This window comes from Capricornis sumatraensis, chromosome 10 (assembly GCF_032405125.1).
Source record: "Capricornis sumatraensis isolate serow.1 chromosome 10, serow.2, whole genome shotgun sequence".
Lineage (NCBI taxonomy): Eukaryota > Metazoa > Chordata > Mammalia > Artiodactyla > Bovidae > Capricornis > Capricornis sumatraensis.
In genome coordinates, this window is record NC_091078.1 from 96,314,523 (window position 1) to 96,336,394 (window position 21,872).

At 47.0% G+C, this 21,872-nt stretch overlaps 1 protein-coding gene across 2 annotated transcripts in view; it reads left to right on the forward strand.

Moving 5' to 3' along the window:
* The window catches only part of USP4 (ubiquitin specific peptidase 4), a 40,090-nt gene that overhangs the window by 8,544 nt on the left and 9,674 nt on the right, over positions 1-21,872 (forward strand). Inside the window, exons 6-15 of one of the 2 annotated variants that reach the window (XM_068982919.1) lie at positions 103-164; positions 9,506-9,646; positions 10,545-10,662; positions 11,776-11,949; positions 13,651-13,809; positions 14,966-15,190; positions 16,167-16,250; positions 17,060-17,154; positions 19,613-19,804; positions 20,459-20,547. In XM_068982919.1, coding sequence (XP_068839020.1) covers positions 103-164; positions 9,506-9,646; positions 10,545-10,662; positions 11,776-11,949; positions 13,651-13,809; positions 14,966-15,190; positions 16,167-16,250; positions 17,060-17,154; positions 19,613-19,804; positions 20,459-20,547 — 1,339 coding nt within the window. The remainder of the gene's footprint in view (positions 1-102; positions 165-9,505; positions 9,647-10,544; positions 10,663-11,775; positions 11,950-13,650; positions 13,810-14,965; positions 15,191-16,166; positions 16,251-17,059; positions 17,155-19,612; positions 19,805-20,458; positions 20,548-21,872) is intronic. The other variant, XM_068982921.1, reaches the window with a different exon arrangement.

The following is a 21,872-nucleotide window of genomic DNA, read 5'->3' on the forward strand; positions in this document are numbered from 1 at the left end:
GACAGCTGCAGCAGGATTGTGGACAGATACCTTTTTGATTCTGAGCATGTCAGCAAGTGAGACAGTTTGCACATTCCTAATATGGTTTCCTCTTTCACTCAGGTGCTAGTAATTGAGCCCCAAAATGAAGATGGCACATGGCCAAGGCAGACCCAGCAATCAAAGTAAGTGAGCTTGTTCTCTCTTGTGGCCAGGCACACGGGTATGAGGAGACGCCAGAGAAAAACATTCTTTAAACCAGATGGAAAACATTTGCTTTTGTATCCAAAGTCTGTAATCCTGGCCTTTGGTAAGCAGCATGCTGGGCAGCCATCCCAGGGAAAGCTGTCAGACGTGTCAACCAGGCAGTGAGCCTCGGCTTTTGAGGTGGAGATGGGGAAGAGGAGGGGCTTGGATCTGGGGATGCTGCCCTGCCAAGATGTGGCTTTGTTTCTGTCAAGGGCATTTATTTTTTCCACCTATAGGCAGGGGCTTTGATGGAGGAAGAGAGGGCTCAGACACAGGGTCTTACCTACCTAAAGGTAATGGTTCCATTCCATCCCACTCTTTACCCCGGGGAGTGTTTCTGATTGTTGCCCTTGTCACTTCCTGGGGGAATTACTCTAGTACTAAACTGGGACTCCAGGCACCCCTGTCTTCAGGAGAGGTTCATGTGTGGTGTGGAGTTACTGCATGTTCTGAGAAGGGGACAGAAAGGAGGGGTGGATTTTTCGTACACTATAAGATAGGGGAATTGTGTCTGTGTTCCAGTAGTTATTGGGAGAATGTTGGTCTTTGCTGTCTTCCTCAGTCAGATCTTGGACAGTGAGTGTTTTGTGGTAATGGGCTCATAGCTCTTCTGTGAAATTTACGAAAGCTACGAGCTCTCTCTTGAGAAACACAGGAAGATGCAGCATTTTGCCAACAATCTCAAGGGTTTTATAGACCGCCCCCCCCCAAAGCTTAGCCATGGACTTCAGTGTAAGAAACTCTGATCCCTAATTCCTGAAAAGATGATGGAATAGCTGTGTTATGCAGAATAGTGATTGCGTTCCTCCCCACCCCCTAACAAAGTCCATGTCCTAATCCCCAGAACCTATGAATGTGTTAGGTTCCTGGCAGGAGGGACTTTGCAGATGTGATTAAGGATCTTGAGATGGGAGATGATCCTGGATTATCTGGGTAGGCCCAACATAATCACAAGGTTCTTATAAACAGAAGAGGGAGACAGAAGAGTCAGATATGAAGGTGGAAGCAGAGTCAGAGCAATGAAACGTGAGACAGTTGACTGGCCGTGAGCCAGGGAAGCTGGGCAGCCTCGGAAAGTCCCTAGAGCCTTCACCAGGGAACATAGCTCTGCCCACACCTTGAGTTAGCTTGGTGACAATCATTTTGACCTTCGGACCTCCAAAACCATAAGATAATAAACTTGTGTTGTTTAAGCTACTAAGTTTGTGGTGATTTGTGACAGCAGCCTAAAAAACAGGTAACAGTAGCCCAGCAGCCTTCTCACTCCCTTCTTGGAACTGGAAATGCCACAGAACTAAGAGAAAATACCATAAAAACTGAGACAGCCTCCTTAGGAGACAGAAGGTGCTTGGATTCTAGTCTCTGAGGTAGGGCTGACAGCTTGGAGTGAAAGAGCCCAAGTGTACGGGCCAAGGCAGACTGTTGGCAGTTGTGCCTCTTTCTCTTCCTCCTGTTGCTTCTCCTTACTCCTTCCAGAGCTTCAGACCTAGGAGGTTCCAGTGAAGGGAAACCACTTTTGGAAAAGAGCACTGCCTCACTGAGACACCCCAAACGTTAGAGTCTCCTGGTAGAGGGTATCCAGTGTTGGATGAGCTCAGAGCAGAATTCCTAAGGCACAGCTCACCTTACTACTCCCCCAGTAGTGCCAGACAGTGTTCTAGGTGCCGGGGATGCAGCAATAAACAGAAGGAAATTTCTGTCCTCAAGGAGCAGAAAATAAGAAAGACACATGTCTGTAGATTTACAAGTACTCTGGGAAAAAATCAAGGAAGAAAAATGAGCCAGTGCTAAGGCTTTGGGCATAAACTGGATGATAGTGAGGCCCCACTGAGGTGCCATTTGAATAGGGTCATGAAGGAGGCAAGGGAATCAGCAGGGAGTGCGGTGCTTCATGAGCAGGACAGTTTTGTGAGGTGGAGGTGACGGCAGCTGTGGAAGACCTGGGGCCGAAGGCCTGGTTGAAGAGCAGCCGGAGTTAGTTGTGGCTGGGCTCAGAGGAGTGACAGGACTGAAGTGAGCCGTGTGGGACTCTGGATTCCATCTCTGCCTCTGGGAGCTCCTTGGAGGGGGCTGGTGAGTGAGAATGGGTGGATCTCACCTGGCGAAAGCCTCAGGGAGCCATAGTGAGAAGCTGACAACCAGAGGGAAAACAGAAGGAAAGTGGTAGATTGACAGGCGGTGCTAGTTGGAGCGAATTCACAGCCCCAGCTGCTTAGAAGGACACAATCAACACTGAAAATCCTCACGATAAAGAGGAAATGGGCACATGAAACAGAAACAAGGAGAGAAATTACATGGGAACAAAGAATTCAGGGCAGGGTTGAGTTGCAGAAAGAATGTAGCTGAAGACTGAAGGTAGAAGTCAAAAGCTCAGATTGAAGAATTGTAGGGGATAAGAAGGCAGAAGAAAATAGAAAAGTGCTGGCACTACATTGTAAATCAATTAAACGTAAATTAAAAAAAAACATACTACAGAGGCTGGGAGTAGAACTGCCCATGTCCCGATAATAGGAATTTCAGGAGCAGAGAGGAAGTGATGGGCAAGGGAAAGAAAACGTTAGAAGGAGCGACCGTGAGTTTTTCAGTAATCACAAAGGAGGAAACATCTTCAATGTAAAGAGTGCTAAACACAACAGATAAAGCCCACACCAAGACAGGTTCGATTGAAATTTAACAACAGAGATGTAGCGAAAATGTCAAATCTGTTTGAAAGAGAAAGTCATGAGTGAGAAGCAGGTTAATAGCAAACTTCCCAGTGGCATCTGTAGACCTAAGGAATACTTGCTCAGCATCAAAGTTGTTGTCCTTCAGTCGCTCAGTCATGTCCGAGTCTGTGACCCCATGGACTGCAGCATGCCAGGCTTCCCTGTCCTTCACCATCTCCTGGAGCTTGCTCAAACTCATGTTTAAGTAGGATAACTTTAAAAACTAGAATTTACAAGCTGCTACACTGTTACCTAAATGTGAGGATAAAGTTTTTCCCTGGCTAAAGATGACCTTAGGTTTTCCACACAGAGGTCCTCTTGAAAACCTCTTGGGAGAAGTGGTGGTAGGGAGCAGGCAGTAAAATCCAGCACACAGCTCTCCTAGCATACAGCTAGTAAAGCATTCTCTTGACTGGAAAGCAAGGACTTCGGGAGGAACAAAGATTGCTAAACAAGACACAGCACCACAAACTGTAGAGGAGGAAATAGAGTTGCATGACTTTTAAATTAAGAACTGTTCATCGTGGAGTAAAAAGGCAAGCCACAGAGTGAGACAGGTATTTGCAGTGCGTATGTCTGACAGACTCTTCATACCTAGAATTTCAGAGAAACCCCTTTAGGTCAGTAAGAAAAAGTCAGACACCCTTTTTAGAAAAAGGGACAAGAAAACCTGTAACAGTGACTTGAAGAAAGAAGTTATCCCTGTGGCTAATGAGCATGCAGAGAGGTGTTCAGCCTTGGCAAGCATCCGGAAATGGTGAACTCAAGCCATAATAGGGTGCCTCTGCACATCCCCAGCATGGCTAAATGAAAATGATGGGTAGTAGCCAGTGTGGTTGAGGTGTTGGACCCTGCTGGTGGGGCGTATAAAGTGGTATAGCAAGTTTAGCAGATTTTGCGATAAGCACTAAATGAAGAATTGTGTGCATCTTCTACAGCCCAGCGAGCCTCTCCTAGGCTTACAAAGAACAGAAATACATCTCACGTTCACTTAAAGATACGTTCAAAGATGCTCAAGACAGCACAGCTTGTCATAGTCACAGACTGGAGCTAACCCAAATAGCCAGCCAGAATAGAATGAATCGTGGTGTGTGCATACGACAGAGTTCTCTCCAGCCAGGACAGCCTTGAGGCTCATCAGTGATGCTGAATGAGAGAGGCCAGACCCAAAACACGGCCTACTGTATGAGTCCCTGATAGAAAGCTTAAGAACAGGCACAGCTGATCTGTGTGTCTCAAGGTCACCATGGAGGTTAGCTTTGGAAAGAATTGTGCCTGCAGGGAGTGTGAGGAGGACACATGGGAGGTAGTGCTGTCCTGCTTCTTGGCCTGGGGGATAGTGCAGTAGTGATTATATGGGTGCATGGCTTCCCTGGTGGCTCAGACAGTAAAGAATCTGCCTGCAGTGCAGGAGACCCAGGTTCAATCCCTCGGTCAGGAAGATCCCCTGGAGGAGAGCATGGCTACCCACTCCAGTGTGCTTGCCTGGAGAATTCCATGGACAGAGGAGCCTGGCAGGCTATACAGTCCATGGCGTTGCAAAGAATTGGACATGACTTGAGTAGTTAACATTTTTGCCATCACTTATAAGAATGTCTTTTGAGTTTTGGGGGGTTTTTTTGGCCATACTGATGGCTTGTGGGATTTTCATTCCCCAACCAGGAATCAGACCAGGCCTCAGCAGTAAAAGCACCAAGTCCTCATCACTGGACCACCAGGGAATTCCCAAGAAAGTCTTCACTTTTGTGAAGACTTCACTTTTATACTCTCATGATTTATATATTTCTGTATGTAATACTTCAATAAAAAGTTTAGTAATAGTTAAGAAGAAAGGTTTAAGAAAGCAGCCTGCATCAGTAACAATCAAGAAGTAAATACTGAGTAATCTTGACATGGAAGACAGGTGAGGAGAGGAGGCAGTAAAGAGAGACGAAAATGTCCTGAACTACTTCTCTTGCAGGGAAATGTAGTAGGTAAGTTGAAGTAATTGATGGGGAAAAAGAAAAATAGTTAACAGATCCTAATAAGTTAATGGAATAACTACCAGAAGTACAAAAGTAGGGTTTATATCTTTTATTTAACATGTTGTATTGATTAGGAAAGGTTTGCTAGCAGTGAAGAAAGACCTGAAAATTAGTCTGTTAAGCAGGGTAGACACATCTTTCCACAAAGAACTTCTAAGGAGGACAGTGCAGTATGGCTGCGGTTAGAAACCCGGCTGCTCTGTCATGTGACTGCTTTGTGTGGGTTCAGCTTCCAAGGTGGTCACTTCAGTGTCCAGGGTGACTGCTTTACTTGAATCAATCATATGTTCATTCAGGTAGCTGAGAAGGAATCAGGAGAAAGGGCATGCCCCTTCCTTGTAAGGAAATTTCCCAGAAATCACCTAGAAGATGGCCCTTTATATCTCTGGCGAATTCTGTGACCACACCTGGCTTCAAAGGAGGCTGGGAAATGCCTTTCAGCAGTTGCAAGGGTCTAGCTAAAACTTGGGATTTGGAAACTAAAGAAGAATGGAAGAATAGCTGTTGGGAGGTGAAAAACAAAACAAAACAACGACTTTACTCTACTAGTACTTCTAGCCACCCAGTATGTGAAGGTTTTCCTTCATGCTAATCAGTTCTCTGAAACCAGCTGGGTGTCCTGCGATTTAACTCGGTTCTGCAACTGTTCATCTGGAGATAGCATCAGACCCCACAGGTTCAGGTTTCCGTCCCACAGGGTTGCCTCCCCTACAGATGCCAGTCCCAAAGCCAGGGTGTTAACCTGTGCTTCTGATGACCCACTGGCTGTAAATCAAGTTCCCACAACCCTCTTCTTGGGCTTGATACTTTGCTATAACAGTTTACAGAACTCAGTTAGCTTGCTATTTGACCACTTTATTATGGAAAGGTATGACTCTGGAACAGTGAAATGGTAGAGATGGATAGCCAAGGTACAGGAGAAAAGTGAGGTGCCTTGTGTGCCTTCTCCAGGCAGTCACCCTTTTAGCACCTCCGTGTATTCACCAACCTGGAGGCTCAGCAAAAGTCATACTTCAGGGGTTTTTGTGGGCGCTTCAGTAAGCAGACAGAATTGATTAAACTGCTTGGCCATTGGAGACAGAACTCAATCTCTAGCCCCTCCCCCCTCTCCAGAGGTGTGTGGGGGTAAGGGCAAAAGAGCCAACCTTCTCATCACAAGGTGGATTCCCCTGGCCAGCAGCAAGCCGCCCCCCACCCCCACCAGTCCTTCGGAACTTTCCAAAAGTCATGCGTAAATTGAGATGTGGTTGAAAGATCTGTGTTGGGAGGAACAACAGACACTTTTCACTTTTATCACTTTGGTGCATTTTCAGGAACCAAAGATCGAAGACCAAAATATAACCAAAGGTGTTCCCATTACTTTTACTACTTAAAACATTGCCACAGTTTTAGAAGCTGTGTACCAAGAACCTTGCACCAAACCAAAGCATGTATTTTTTGTTATAAATCACAGTGCCATAGGATGCAGCTAGGAAACTGCCATACCTAAAAGGGAAATTGAGATGGAAGGCAGGAAAGAGGGGGAAAAACAACTGAAAAGTATGGTAATTAAAAAACATAAGAGACTGAATTAAGTCTAGCTATAACAGTAATTAGAATGCCCATAGATGCGTTCAACTTACTCAGAAGACAAACTCAAATTGGATTTTTTTTTTTTAACCAGCCATGTTCAGTAACATGTTTGTCAAAGAAGATGTAGGATGAAATTGAGGGAATGTGAAAAGTACGTCAAGTCAATGTATCATCCAGGGAATGTCAGTGATTGGCTTAATCATTTTTTTTTTAAAAGAAAACCCACTCATGAAATCAATTTTCCATGTATCCTGGCAAGAGGAAAGCATATTGAAATGTTTCCATTCAGCCTTTTTTTCACCAATGAGAGCCACCTGGTTAATTGTGAGCATCTGCAATTATTTTTTTTCCCTTTTCTGTAGATTACTCCAACCTCTCTGTTAGTTCTGCCGAGGTTTTTTGTAGATCTGGTCACAGTTTTTTGTCTCTCTCTTAATTCTAACTGTACTTGCCTGATATCTATAAGGCCTAGTTAGCTCTGTACCACCGTCCCCTTTATTTATTTATTTATTTTCCATCATCTCCTTTAAAGGCTGCTTGCCCATAGCTAGAAGAGGCCAGTGTTCCTGAAATGGAGATTTGAGTTGCACTCAGGTGAGGGTTAACAGTGATGGTGTGTGTGGGGAAGATCACAGCCTAGCATGTTGTGAAGGCAGTGAGGATTGTGGCTACTAGTTGGTTGCTGTCTTAAGGATAATGCCAGATGCTAGGCTCTGAGGTCAGAGGGTGGACTTAAAGAGTGGACTCCGCAGTGTAGCATTCAGCCTGGAGAGCGTCTGAGAGGCAGGCAGAGTGCAGCGGAGCAAGGAGGGCAGCGTGAGTGTTAGAGAGCCATTAGTCAGTGCTTGTTGCCGTTGTGATGGTAACGACCTGGCATGCCTGGGACCAGGACATGCCTCAGGAGAAAGGTGCCAGGAGACCAGAGGCTTGGCCAGAGTATCTTTTGGGACCAGAGGGCCCGTTATTTGGAGACGTAGCCTCTGTTTTCAGAATGTTCTTGGCATGAGACTCGGTTACAGTTGATAGTGAGGTCTTGCCCCATGTCAGTTCCTTCCTATCAGTGCCTGCTTCCCAGCTCACAGCGCCCTTGGGTATGCTCTGAAGTTGCCTGACAATTGACAAGCGCCCAAGCGTTTCCCAGGTACAGGTCAAGTCATTCTGTACAGAGGTCTTACTTTTTGATTTGTCTGTCAAAAGTAGAGTTTAAAAAACAAAAAAAAGCACTTTGTATTATGTAGGTTTTCAGGCGTATAAAATGCATCCTTAGATGGTCATCATTAGGTTTCTTTTTTTTTATTTTAATTTATTTACCTATGGCTGTGTTGGATCTCAGCTGGGTCATCATTCATTGCCATGTGTGACCACAAGGCATGTGGGATTTTAGTTCCTTGATCAGGTATTGAACCCACATCCCCTGAATTGGAAGGCAGATTCTTAACCACCAGACCACCAGGGAAGTCCCTGAATTTCTTTTTGACTGAGTTTACTCTGAAAACTACTGGCACTATCTTCTGAAACATTGTATATGAATGTCAAATAAAATTTTTCTCATTTTCTTACATTTCAACCAGAAGGGTTGTCTGTTTAAGAAGTTGACAGATCTTAAATACGTGTAAACAGCCTTATGGATTTTTGCCCTCTTAAGTTCAGAGAGTAAGTTACCAGTGAATGATGACTAAAAAAGAGTGTTAAGCCATGTGCCTTGAGGTTTGTACGTCAGAAATTTAATTTCACTGTCTTGTAGTATCTGCAGACCTGAGGTAACAGTCTGCTGTATGAGCCCAGCCTTGGGTAGCGACTTGTCTGCATAGGAGGTTGGGCATTCTGGCAGCACCCGGGACAGGCCTTAGATGTTTGTTGAAGTCCCCTGTGTGCCACAAGAGTGTGTCCCTTGGCTCTGCCAAGCCTCACTTAAGGAGCTGCCATAGTTGTTGGACTTCTCTGCAGCATGAAGATGAGGCTCAGTGAAGCAAATGCTCTTCAGGATTAGAGAAGGTACATTTCTGTGGGTGGTTGAGAGCCTGGGGAGCCCTCTTTCCCTTTCCCTTGCTGTGACTTCAGAGTGTGAAGCAGAACTCAGTTTCTGACACCCATTGAGGTCCCTAAATAGTCCCTGACATCTCCCTACAGTGTGGGTACAGGCTCGCTCATCTTTATTGCCACACCCCACTTTCTTCTCACAGGGAGCCCTGGTTGACATCGGATCCCATGAGGCTGGGCACTCTGCAGGGACAACACTTAATTATTTTCTGTATTCTAAAAGTAACTCCCAATCTGGAAGGAAAATCACCATTGTATGTATTTGAAACATTGAAACATTGCAACATTGCCGACAACTCATTTCCTTCTACCTGTCTTAAGTGGATTTTGGTAGAAAACTTGATAAAATTGTTGTCAATTTAAGATTTGGGGCAATTAGCACTTGAGTTAATTAGTCGGAAATTAGGAATGAATCTAAAATAAGAAACTGAAAAATACTGAAACAAGTTTGAAACAGGTTTTTCACTTTGGTAAATTTCAGGAAACAAAAGCAGTTGCCTGGAATAGCACAGTGATACTAAGTTGCCATTTTCGTGTTCTGGTATACTTACAGCCATCTGTTTAATTTGGGTCTAGTGTTTTGAGATAATTCATCTCTTACCACCATTTTTCTTTTTCTTTCACTGGTAAGTCTTAAAATTCAGGGAAGCTGATGATTAATCAATCAAACCAGGACGCCCTGAAGGTCAGCCTTGTGGTTGGTTTATCTCACTGAAAGATGTGGATGAATGAGATAGGAAGACCAATTAATTTCTTTACTCTCATGTCAATAAAAATTTAACTTGAAGTAGCATGAAAACGGGCTGTTTGCAATTAATTTTAAATAACTGAATGTGGAGAACATGTGTTTCTTGAGAAGACACCTTCTCAAGCAAGCCTTAAAGAGCTTGCTTCTGTGCACAAAGTCAGTAGCATTGTTTGTCTTCTCTCTCCCAGATCAAGCACTGCGCCTAGCAGAAATTTTACTACCTCTCCAAAATCATCAGCAAGTCCCTATTCCTCAGTATCTGCCTCTCCCATTGCAAATGGTGATAGCACTAACACCTCGGGGATGCACAGCTCCAGTGTCAGCAGGGGGTAAGAGCAGGTCCTTTCACTTTCCTTCCTTTCCCGCCGAGTCCTCTCCTGGGCCCTCCCTGACAGCTCCTCTGCTGCTGCCCTGAGCACATGCAGGACTCGGGTTCCCCGTGAGAGCCCGCTGCACGTGGCTTCTCCTTCCATTTCATCCCCCCAGTAAAGAGTGCCTCCTAGTACGTTGCTTGTCTTCCTACCAGCTGGTGTTTTCCCATCACTGCATTTGTCTGTGAAGGGATGGGCTGGCCTTCTGGCAGAATGGCTATCGGGGTGACTGTCAGCTGCGAGGGGGGTGGGGCATGGACTGCCTGCTTCTCCTCTGTGTGGCTGGGATCCTTTTTCCAGGTGTGTCAGAGCTCCTGCCATAGAGCGCAGATAGAGTGGTAGAGGAAGGTGAGGCGGGAGAGAGTGCACGCACACTCAGGCACTGCCAAGACCAAGCGTGGCCGGGTGGGTGGTGGCAAGTGCAGGCTTCCATCCTGGTAACCACAGTGCTCTTCCCCGAAGTCACCTGGCAGTTAGCCCTCTGAAGGGATATAGAATTAGCATTTGCCAAAGCCTTTGCGACCCCATGGACTGTAGCCCACTAAGCGCCTCTGTCCATGGGATTTCCAAAACAAGAGTACTGGAATGGGTTGCCATTTCTTTCTCCATAATAAAGCTAGAGAGCAGAGGATTCAAACAGCCTCTCTTGTTTTCCCCTTAAGGATGTGCTTACCACCTATTACCATGTCAGGTCAAAGCGGGGTTGGGGGAGCTGGAGGGCTGGGGAGGGGAGTAACTTGGATCATGGTGTCATTATCAAGTGAGAATTCTAGAGGCCCAGGTGAAGCCCCAAGAGGCATCTTGAGGGCATGTGAGCAGCACTCACTTGATTGCTGGTGTGGGTTGTGTTTTCCAGTGGATCTGGCTTCTCTGCTTCGTATAATTGTCAGGAGTCCCCATTGACTCACGTCCAACCTGGGCTCTGCGGACTCGGAAATCTGGGGAACACCTGCTTCATGAACTCTGCTTTGCAGGTAGGGGGGAGAGCTGCCATCTCAGTTAACATCGTGTCTCCACAGTACTTGAGGTTGGGGTGGGAGTGGCCTCTGCTGTGTCGGGAGGATCCTCTCCAGGGTCCCTAACAACCCGTGGTTAGTGCTTCAGGAATCTCTGCCAGTGCATAGCCACTGGGTGGTACAGAATGGCCTCATCAGTGTTCCTGGCTTCAAAATGTCTTCTCAGTTTGGTTTGGTTTTATAGTGAAAATATTTTGAGTTTTGTTGACCCTTAGAGAATGATCTCAAAAAGTACTGGAATACATGCCTGCTTGGTCTCTAATGGGATGAGATCTCAGAGCAGCTGGTACCATGCCACTGTATTCTTGCCTGAAGCTGACCATCTTCACCAGTGAGCTGTCTCACTCAGCTCTTGCCTGTTGACACTTTATTTATTCATCCACCAAATATTTATTGGGCGCATACTGTGTAATGGGATTGTTGGGATCATGGGCTGGAGTTAAAGTCCAGCTACAAAGTTAAGAGGGCACAGTCCCTAATAACTGCCTTCATTTCTGACACCATTGCAAGTTTGGGGGTCCCTAAAGATGACCCTCAGTTTGTTAATTTGCTCAAACTCATAGATTTCACTTGAAAGTAATTCTCCTTACAGTTACAGTGTATTATGGGAAAAGGTTATTATCTCACAACTGTAGAGGCAAGTACTGTAGATAAAATTTTAGCAGATCAAAATCAGTGAGGTCTAAGTAAAAGTAACACATAACAAGCGGGAGGGGTTTGTGCTAGGAAAACCAGACTGTTTTAAACACTTGAAAAATTAAGCAGTGTCTGTAAATACACTGACAGAGTGAAGGAGTAAACTGTGATCAGGCACTTGGGATCAATGGCCTCTGCCCTCAGCTTGTGTCGGAGACGGTTCTTAGGCGGTGAGCTTGTCTCAAGACAGTGTTCCTGGAAGGTTCACCACTATGTGGCCACCAGCCCTGGCCTTTGAGAGACTCTGCCTTCCTGTTGTGAGCCCTCCAGAGAATCTGAAGGGAGTGACCTTCACTGTTCATTTAGAACTGGGTTTTTCCTGTGTGTCTGTGTGCTTTCCAGAAGGCATGTGAGCTGTGATCATTTCTCTTTCAGTGCTTAAGCAACACAGCACCGTTGACCGACTACTTTCTCAAAGATGAATACGAAGCCGAAATCAACAGGGACAACCCCCTGGGAATGAAAGGGGAAATCGCAGAGGCCTACGCAGAGCTCATTAAGCAGATGTGGTCCGGCAGGGATGCTCATGTGGCACCTCGCATGTTCAAAGTAGGTTGATGTGTGTCTTTCCTTTTTCCTATTTTGGGGAGAGTGATTTAACGTTGTAATGAAGTATTCCCTTACTTGCACTTTGGCATTAAGATGGGCTCTGAGACTGTGTGGTCAGATCCTTCTTTCTGTTCAGTCGTTTAGCACAAACTTATCTTGAGTGGCTTAGTCCTCACCTCTGGGATGAGGGTTCTTCAAATAGCATTTGTATTGTAAGCTGCTTACTCAGAATGCCATATTCTACAGTGGAAAAAGTGAAAGTCGCTCAGTCATGTCTAACTAACTCTTTGGGACCCCATCGACTATACAGTCCACGGAATTCTCCAGGCCACAATACTGAAGTGGGTAACTGTTCCCTTCTCCAGGGAATCTTCCCACCCCAAGGATTGAACCCAGGTCTCCCACATTGCAGGCAGATTCTTTACTAGCTGAGCCACTTTAAATGGCTGGTACCCTAAGCCAGAGCATACAAATTCAACCTAATATCCAGTATTATCTGAGAGCTTCTTCCAGATTGTCTGAGACTGGAATTTACACCAACTGTGGTTTCCGTTGAGCCCCTTAAGTCAGGAATTGGGTTGACAGTCTGGGAAGGTGGTGTGAGGGGCAGTTCTCACTTGGATCTGTCAGTTAGGAAGATGAGGAGGGCGCTGGACACAGTTCTTCCTTCCTTTGCTCTGAATGTTCCTGCCGAGGGAGAAGTGGCTTGCCTCCATGTGGTGAAATCTGGGAGTCCTATTTGGTTCAAGGAGATTTAATGAAGCATCTGATTCACAGAGGGAAAAAAATAGCACCTAAGCTCAAGGAGAAAATTAAACCCTTACATTATTAAAGTTAAAAACAAATTCTTTCCATCTTCTTGGTCACATTAATCACTGGGCAATGCATGTAAATGACTATTCCCAGAGTTTCTGTTTCCATAGGTCTGGGCTGGGGCCTGAGAACATGCATTTCTGTCACGCACTCAGGTATTGCTGATGCCAGTGGTTGGGCACTGCATTCTGAGGATCAGTGACGTAAAACAGTACAGGGCAGACATTTATGGCCAGAAGGGCGCTCTCTCTTTTTTTTTTTTAAATTAAACTTTTTATTTTGTATTGGAGTATAGCCGATTAACAATTTTGTGATAGTTTCAGGTGGACAGCAAAGGGACTCACCCACACCTATACACACATCCATTGTGCCCCAAGATCCCCTCCCATCCAGGCTGCCACATAACATGGAACATGGTACATGGGCTATCCAGTACATCCTTGTTTTCCATTATAAATATAGCAGTGTGTACATGCCCATCCCAAACTCTCTATCCCTTAGGAGGGCTCTTATGTATAGGAGGATTCCTCTGGCTGATGCAGGTACCATTTGTGAAGTTCTTAGGGAGACTCAATCAAAGGAGGAGGTTGGAGAGGGATTCATGTCTGCACTTAGGAGATGTAGTTAGGGAGTCAGTGTTCACTCTGCTTGTAGGGTGGTGGCTCAGGTTCCCAGTCTGTAGTCATCCTGAATTTCAGATCTTAGCTCTCTTTTCTCCAATGAGAACTACCTGCCTTTAGGCCCTTGCAAAGTTAATGGGACTGCTGGACCAAGGGTCTTCCTTCTGGTCCTAGGTGACTGCAAAATTATTTCTGATGACAGTTTCCCATCTGACTTCCCTGGTTCTTTATAACTGAAAACCTTCTAATGTGGTTGCTTTTATTGTAGACTCAGGTGGGACGCTTTGCCCCTCAGTTTTCTGGCTACCAGCAGCAAGACTCTCAGGAGCTTTTAGCCTTTCTTCTAGATGGATTACATGAAGATCTGAACCGTGTGAAGAAAAAACCCTACCTGGAGCTGAGGGATGCCAGTGGGCGGCCAGATGCGGTATGATACTGGAGACTTTTGGACAGAAGTATTCCACAGAAGCCACCTCCAGGGGCCTTCTTCTGGTTTCGGAGTATTGGTGGTGGGGCCTTGGTTTTCTCTCACTGTTGTTGGTGACGTGGACATGTAGTCTCGTAGAGAAATGTGTTGCAGATTGTAGAAGATCTAACTCTGGTTACCTCTGATGCTCCTTATTGGTATACCAGACCATCTGAGCCACCAGGGAATCCCCTGTCAAGTGCCTGTAGTGTGGGTATTTGGGATTACTCCTCTCATTAAAATCCAACTATGATTGTTAAAATATTTTGTGATTAATATTATTTAGGGCACTTTTTTTCTTTTGCCTTGATTTTCAGATCTCTAAAGAGGGAATTTAGTATTTTAAGTTACCCTATCACATTGGGATGATCAATGTGAATGCTTTAAATTTTTATTTAATTAATTTATTTGTTTAATTTTTGGCTACACTGTGTAGCTGGTGGAATCTTAGTTCCCCAACCAGGGCTCAAGGCTGTAGCCCTCCTGCAATGGAAGTGTGGAGTCTTAACCACTGGGCCGCCAGGGAGGTCCCCTCAATGTGAATACTTTAAAGTAGAATTCACATCTTAAAGGAAAAACCATGAGCTAGCTCATGAAGCAGCTTTTTTTTTTTTCAATTCAAGTGGTGTTTTTTTAATGTGAACCATTTTTTAAAAATTCTTATTGAACTTGTTGTTTCTGGTTTTGGTTTTTCTTTTTTTTTTTGTCCAAGGGGCATGTGGCATCTTAGCTCCCTGACCAGGGATTGAACCCACACTCACCTGCTTTGGAAAGCCAAGTCCGAACTCCAGGACCACCAGGGAAGTCCCTGAAGGGCCTCTGAATTATTGAGAGCTTAGGAGACAGTCCCCCACTGTCAGGCCCATGTGTCCACAGTGCTGTCTGTGTCCCATAGACCCTACGTTCGCACTTTGTTACATATGGGACTGGGCTGGCTTGTGCAATGAGTCTGGTGTGCTAAGAGCAGTCCTGGCCCTCACTGGCCTGTACCCAGTACTTGGCTACACAGACTGGCTCACAGTCCATCTCAGATTTTGCTGTGAATCATTCCGGATGCAGAAGTTAAGAACTGGGAGATGTTGAGAATGTTTTATTTATCCGCTTTCCTTTCTTCCAGGTGGTGGCAAAGGAAGCCTGGGAGAATCATAGGTTGAGGAATGATTCTGTGATCGTGGACACGTTCCATGGCCTCTTCAAATCTACATTGGTTTGCCCAGAATGTGCTAAGGTTTCTGTGACTTTTGACCCGTTTTGCTATCTAACTCTCCCACTGCCCTTGAAGAAAGACCGAGTTATGGAGATCTTCCTAGTTCCTGCCGACCCTCACTGCAGGCCTACCCAGGTAAGAGGGTTGGCACCCTCACATATCCCTTGTTGTATCCCTTGTTGTGAGAGGCCTGCAGACCCAGAGTGGGGCTGCTTCCATCTGTTACGACAGGAGCTCCATCAGCTGCCTCTGAAGCCCCTTGGTGCTTTCCTTGAGCATGTGCCTGTGTCCGCCATCAGACCTCTGTGTAGTCCCATGGCATTCCAGCACATCATGGGGACTTCCGGGTGGTGATCCAGTGGTTAAGAGTCTGCCTTCCACTGTGTGGTTCCCAGGTTCCGTCCCTTGTTGGGGAACTGTGATCTCAGATACCACAGGGCCATGAAGCTCATGCATCACAACTAGAGAGTCTGTGTGCTACAACTAAGGCCCGGGACAGCCAAATGAATGAAGGTTTTTTTTAAATGTGTGTGGTAGAGGTCCTCTGGGCTCTGCTGTCACCTTTTCCCCCATGCTTCATTCGTTTGTCTAAAGGAACCTGGCTGATCTGCTACAAGATACTTAAATTTGAACGTTAGGGAACTAGAAACAGTACTTTCCTTGGTCATGTTCACCCCTGAATCAACTGGGAGAGCCTGGCCAGAGCAAAAGGCTAGATGGAAAGGTGTTCAGCCCAGCTGACAACTCACTGCATGCTCCTTCTAGTTTTATTTTCTTCTGTCTCTAAAGAAAGATGACAAGGACTGGTTGGCAATTTGTAGAATTTTAACGTTTTTTAAAAGGAAGTAGTGAACATCTCCAAAAAGGTAAGAAAAAACACGAAGGCATGTGTAGCCAGCCGAGAAAGAGACGGCCCAGCTTCTATGTGGTGCTGCGTGAATAGAGAGACAGACATTGAGGCCAAAGACTTGCCTGTTCGCTCTGCTGGCAGCTCATCTGGCCCTGACCTCACCACGGGCACCTCCGCCCTCCATGGTGCCTGCTCCTCCCACCTCATCTCCCCGCCCCTCTCCAGAGCATTCTCGTCACCCCTCCACTCTCTCCTTTGCAGTACCGCGTGGTTGTGCCACTGATGGGGGCCGTGTCCGACCTGTGCGAGGCTCTCTCCAAACTGTCTGGCATTGCTGCAGAAAACGTAAGGCGGGGTGTTTTGTGGCTCTCTGCCTATTGGGGACATTTCTGTCCTTTGGAGTTAGTTTTTAAACTTTCAGTCACTTTTTGCGGGTGGTTCTTATGGGCCAGCACATGTGATTGTATCTGGATGCCTCTGACATCCTGGTCCCCATTCACTGTGCTCAGTGTGGCTGAGACTGTCCCTTCTGGCCCTTGGAACAGTCTTTCTGTGGGTCAGAGGGCCAGGAGTGGGACTCTGCTGTCACCTCCCCTCCCCTTCTTACCTGACCTTGACCTCATCTATAATGTGAGAAGCTTCACGTTCTTTCCTGTCCCAAAGGAAATCTTTATTTTAAAACAGTTGCTCATGCTGGCCCTTCTGCTGAGCCTGGCCCCACATGGAGGTGGGGGAAATGAAGATCTCTCCATGCATGAGGACCCCTCATTCTGGAGACCCCCCAACCCCTCGCCTGTCCCAGCCCTGGCCAAAGCCCTTCTCCCCACTCCCCTTGCACCTCCTGCTGGTGTCAAGTTGTAGGTCTTGGTGGTTGGGGTTTGGTCTTTTCCACTCTGTGTGAGGATGGCTTGGGGACCTCCAGCCCCAGGGAACACCCCAGAGCGCTCTGGATGACAGCTGGCCTCTGGTCCACACCCACTTGCCACCACTGGAGGGCAGATCGCTTCTGGATCCTTGCTGCTCTCCATTAGACCTTGACCTCTGAGCTCTGGGCCTGGCCATGTTGTAATCTCTCTGGAAGCAGCACCCCTGCAGCACTTTTTTTTTTTCATCTGCACCTGAGTATTAAGTATGCTATTCCTATTGATTCTTAGATGGTGGTCACAGATGTGTATAATCACCGGTTCCACAAGATTTTCCAAATGGATGAAGGTTTAAACCACATCATGCCTCGGGATGACATTTTTGTGTGAGTACTCGGGTTTCTGCTGTGGGGTCAGCGGAAACATTCCAGAGGCTTTGCCTAGTTGGTGAAGATCTGGCAGCTGGTGGATTTGCCTTGAACCCTGGGCGCATGAGATGGACATTCAGGGAATTGTGGACAGCCACCAGTGCTAAGTGCCTACGGGCACTTCAGAGCTAGGCATTCCAGATACCTCATCTCGGCGTGGGCAAGGCTCTTGTCAGCAGTTGCTCCTTGTTAAGAAGGCTTGTTCAGTGGTCCTGCAGATGATCCTGCTGTCAGAAATGCTTTTCTCAAGAAGAATCACAGCTTTGTGAGGGGTCATGGAAAGATAGGAGAAGGGACACAGTACAGGAAGGGGGTTTTTCTTTCTCCAAGCCGTAGGCAGTGGGTCCTCACGCTGGTGCCATCTCAGAATAACAGGGAAAGTCAATTTAAGTCAGAGAAGGCAATGGCACCCCACTCCAGTACTCTTGGCTGGAAAATCGCATGATAGAGGAGCCTGGGAGGCTGCAGTCCATGGGGTCGCCGAGGGTCGGACACGACTGAGCGACTTCACTTTCAGTTTTCACTTTCATGCATTGGAGAAGGAAATGGCAACCCACTCCGGTGTTCTTGCCTGGAGAATCCCAGGGACGGGGGAGCCGGTTGGGCTGCCGTCTATGGGGTCACACAGAGTCGGACTGTGCACTCCAACTGCAGCCCATCGCCTCAGCCACTCCCAAGTCCTCTTGCCTCAAGGCTGCTCAATGTGACTGTGTGTGTGTGTGTGTCCCTCTTCCAGGTGGAGCGTAAGCTTGCCCGTGCCCCCCAGCAGCCACTTGTCAGAGCAGTTTGCGTGTGGACCACACCCACTTTCCATATTCCTCAGTCCCTCTCACTCAGAAATTTGTCACTGCTGAGAGAGGTTTTCAGGGTTTGGTTTTGGTTTTGGGCTGTGGAATGCATTCCACAAGGGAGGCATTTCCTTCCCTTGTTTTGGGGGCCTGTAATTTCTGGTCTCTCTAAAAGGAAGCGTTCTTGACCACACCCAAGGTTCTTAATTCCATTCACGCAGGAGCACAGGCTGCTGCCTACTGCCAGCCACCTTCCCTTACTTCACAGATGGAGGGCGCCAGCGCTTGCACTGGGCCACAGAGCTGGGACTGTCCACTTCTGACCCCAAGTCCTCAGCACAGTCTCCCTCAACTCCGGGGACTAGTGTTCGACCATAGCTAAACTGAGAAGAACTGGGGCATCACCTTGTGGAAATACTGGCAAACCCCACAGAGGACTTTTCCGAGGGCTTGAGGGCCAGTCATTAGGAAAGCAAATTGTTATGATAAGTTGATAATGGTCTTCCGAAAACATAGGTGGAGCACTTAATGCTTCATGAGCATGTGAGGTACTGTGAGACTGAGTTCCTTAGTTACTACCTCCACACTCTACGATAGGTGATAAATCCCATTGTCCCTGAATAAACAGACTTAGAGGTTTAGGCGCTTGGCCTAGTCCCAGCACCCAGCGAGTGGCAAGATGGACTGGGTCCCGAGCCAGACTCCCAGTTCAAGGCTTCGTTCTTGACCTTTATGCTGGACCCCAGGGTTCTTACCTTAGAGCACATCTTAGCCGTTTTTGTAAGGTTTTCTTTCAACTCCTGCACATATTGCAGTCAGGACTGTTCGTCAGGCATCTGGGGAGGGTTGTATGTGTGTGTGTTTAGTTTCCCAGAATTGAATCAGTAAGTTTGTGTCTCCCCCTATAGGAAGAGGGAAAGACTACAGTCGGTTGCCAGCAATTTTGGTAACATCTGTTCCAGGATAAAACGTCTATAAATCTCCCATGTATTCGCTAAGTAAGACACATTTTTCAAAATCATTGGTTTGTCTTTAGCAGTTTCGTTGGTTATCTTGATTTTTGAAAAAATGAAATCTGAGTCTTTCACTTGAGTGTTTTTGAACAAAGATGGCAAACAGATTTATAAATTTGCTTTCTCATTTGAAATGAAGAGTCTTTGGCTTTACATTCTAGGTATGCGTCCTTGTACAGTATTTGGTTTGATCAAAGGGCAGGGCGCTAAGAATGTCTTTTCTATAAGTTGAGCTCCTTGGTGGGTGACAGAAGGTGAACTTCGTGGCTGGGCCCCCCATGTGCCTTTGTGTCTGAAGTGATGGTTTAGATGCCAGCTGCAGTCTGTGTTGAGTCCCAGTTGAAGGAGCACAGACTTTCATGGTTGCGGGAAGGAGGATCACGTTAGCCCCAGGGCCTCGGTGGTATAGGTTCACATTGTGTTGACAGACAGTGACCCTCTTGAAATTCCTGACCCAGCCTCTAGCATCCTCTTGGAAATGCCTTATTCACCTTCTATACTGAAGAATGCTCTGTTCTGGTAGCCCTAGTCCTGGCCGCCATGAGGCTGAAGCGCAGATCTCCGTCACTCACCCGGGCATGCCATTAAAGGTGCTCTCTTGTGTGATTGACATAGGTACGAAGTCCGCAGCACCTCCCCGGACGGCTCTGAGTGTGTCACGCTTCCCGTGTACTTCAGGGAGAGGAAATCTAGGCCGTCGAACACTTCTACCGGGGCAGTGCTATACGGGCAGCCCCTGCTGGTTTCTGTCCCCAAGCACAAGCTCACCCTCGAGTCTTTGTACCAGGCGGTTTGTGAGCGCATCAGGTTGGTGGGGGGGAATGCCATTTGCTGGTTATCTAACATCAGAGAGATCCAGGAGTCGCAGCGACTGCCCCCCGCAGGGTGCCAGTGTGGCCCCGCTCTGCTCCCTCTCTCAGAAGTACCATCGTGCTGACCCTTGGGAGGGCTGGGGCGGGTGCTGCTGGGACAGGCCATGGGCACACCTGAAGCACCATGACATTGAGCTCCCCCGCCTCCTCTGGTCCCTGGAGTCATGTCTTCACACTTCTCAGTCACCTGCTTGAGGAAGTCTGGTGCTTTGATGGTATTTTATATTTGAGTACAGTTTCTGAAGTACTCCACTATCATTCTGAAGCTGATCGTTAATATTACTGGGAAATATTTTTTTTATATGAGGGTGCCATGCAACACTCACCAAAGATTAGGAACAGACTTTCTGAGAGTCTTCAGTGACCTGATAGTTAAGACATCTTATCTCTTGGGTTCCTCTCGATTTCTTGAAGTGTTAAGCCATCCCATGATTTTTAAGGCCCTTTTATTTACATAAATTGCTTTGTGAATAGTTGAATATATAATATATAGGAATATATAATTCCCAAATATATAGGAACAACTTCTAGCTGAGGAGAGGAGAAAACTAGTAAACAGTTCAACTAATGATTTCTTTCTTCTTTCAAGCCGCTATATAAAACAGCCTTTGCCTGATGAGTCAGGCAGCTCGCCCTTGGAGCTGGGGGCCTGCAATGGCTCCAGGAGCGGCTGTGCAGGTGAGCGCTCGCCTCGGTGTGGGCTGTGGCTGGCCAAACCCCTCCTGGCCTCCCTCTTCTGAAGATGTTGTGCACTTGGAGAGGGAGGCTCTGGGCAGGCGGGGGGAAGGGGGTGCTGGGGGCTGAGTCCAGAGAGCAGACCTGAAAGCCGCGTCTGCACCGTTTTGCTCTGCCAGAGCCCATCGTCTACCTTTGACACCTCGTGGAATTTAGACATGGAGGCTGGGTCTCACCTCAGGGAGACAGTAAGCATGAATAGGACCGAGTGACTTGCCCATATGGTCACGAAGCAGAGCCAGGATCTGCTTCTGCTCTTTTGGGATCACTGAATACACATTTGGCTGCCTCCACAGCCCGGCTCTGTCTGCAGAGCTGTCATCTGGCCCTTCCCCATCCCCATGCTGCAGCCACTGCCCCACGCGTCCTGCCCAGCCTGTCAGAAGGCAGAGACAGGCGCTCTCGGGGGTTTCTTTCTACCCAGGAAGCCATGGGTGGTGGCCAGCTCTGGACAGCTCCTGCTGTGAGAGTGAAGAGCCACAGCTGGATTAGCAGGAGGGTAACCATACCGTAGGAAACTCAGAGCCCTCGCTGCCATCCTCCTGTGGCCTTGTGCTCACAAGCTCGTCTGAACAGTAAGCTGTGTCTGACCTGCATTGTGGCTGTCATCCTGCTTATGGGGGCCTAGGTGACTGATGTGGTGGCTTTATTCCTATAAAACTGGAAATGTCCTCCAATTCCTATGCTTCGCGAAGAGCTGAATGTATAAATTCTCAGTTGCAAATGCCCACATTTCTGCACTACATGCACAGTCCCGAAAAGTGAGAAATTGACATTAAAAAAGTAACAACCATAGACTCGTTCCTGGCAGGATGTTCCAAATTGTCCGAGTGAATGATGTGTTTATTATAATTGTACTCCTATTCTTGCCCAGAATATCATGTCCTCATCCCACTAGGGACGAACAGAAGCATTATTTTGTGCAGAAGTCCCACAAGCAGAGATGTTGGAGGGTAGTGATATTCTCTTAGCAGACCTGCGGTGACTTGTAGGTTCTTGATGCTCTGGAAGTTGTGGCACTCCCAGCTTGAAGTGTGGAGGTGTACTTCAAGAAGTCACTGTATCCCTTTGTATGTTGATTTATCCATCTGCAAAATGGGATGATGACAACAGTTTCACAGAGTTGAAGTTACAATTTAATGAGGTAGTGTGGTTAGAGTATCTGGCACATACTAGATGCTCAGTTAATAATAGCACCATGTAAGTATTTGCTGCTGTTACACACTTAGCCTAGTTTCTTAGACATTCCATCTGTCATTCTCCTAATT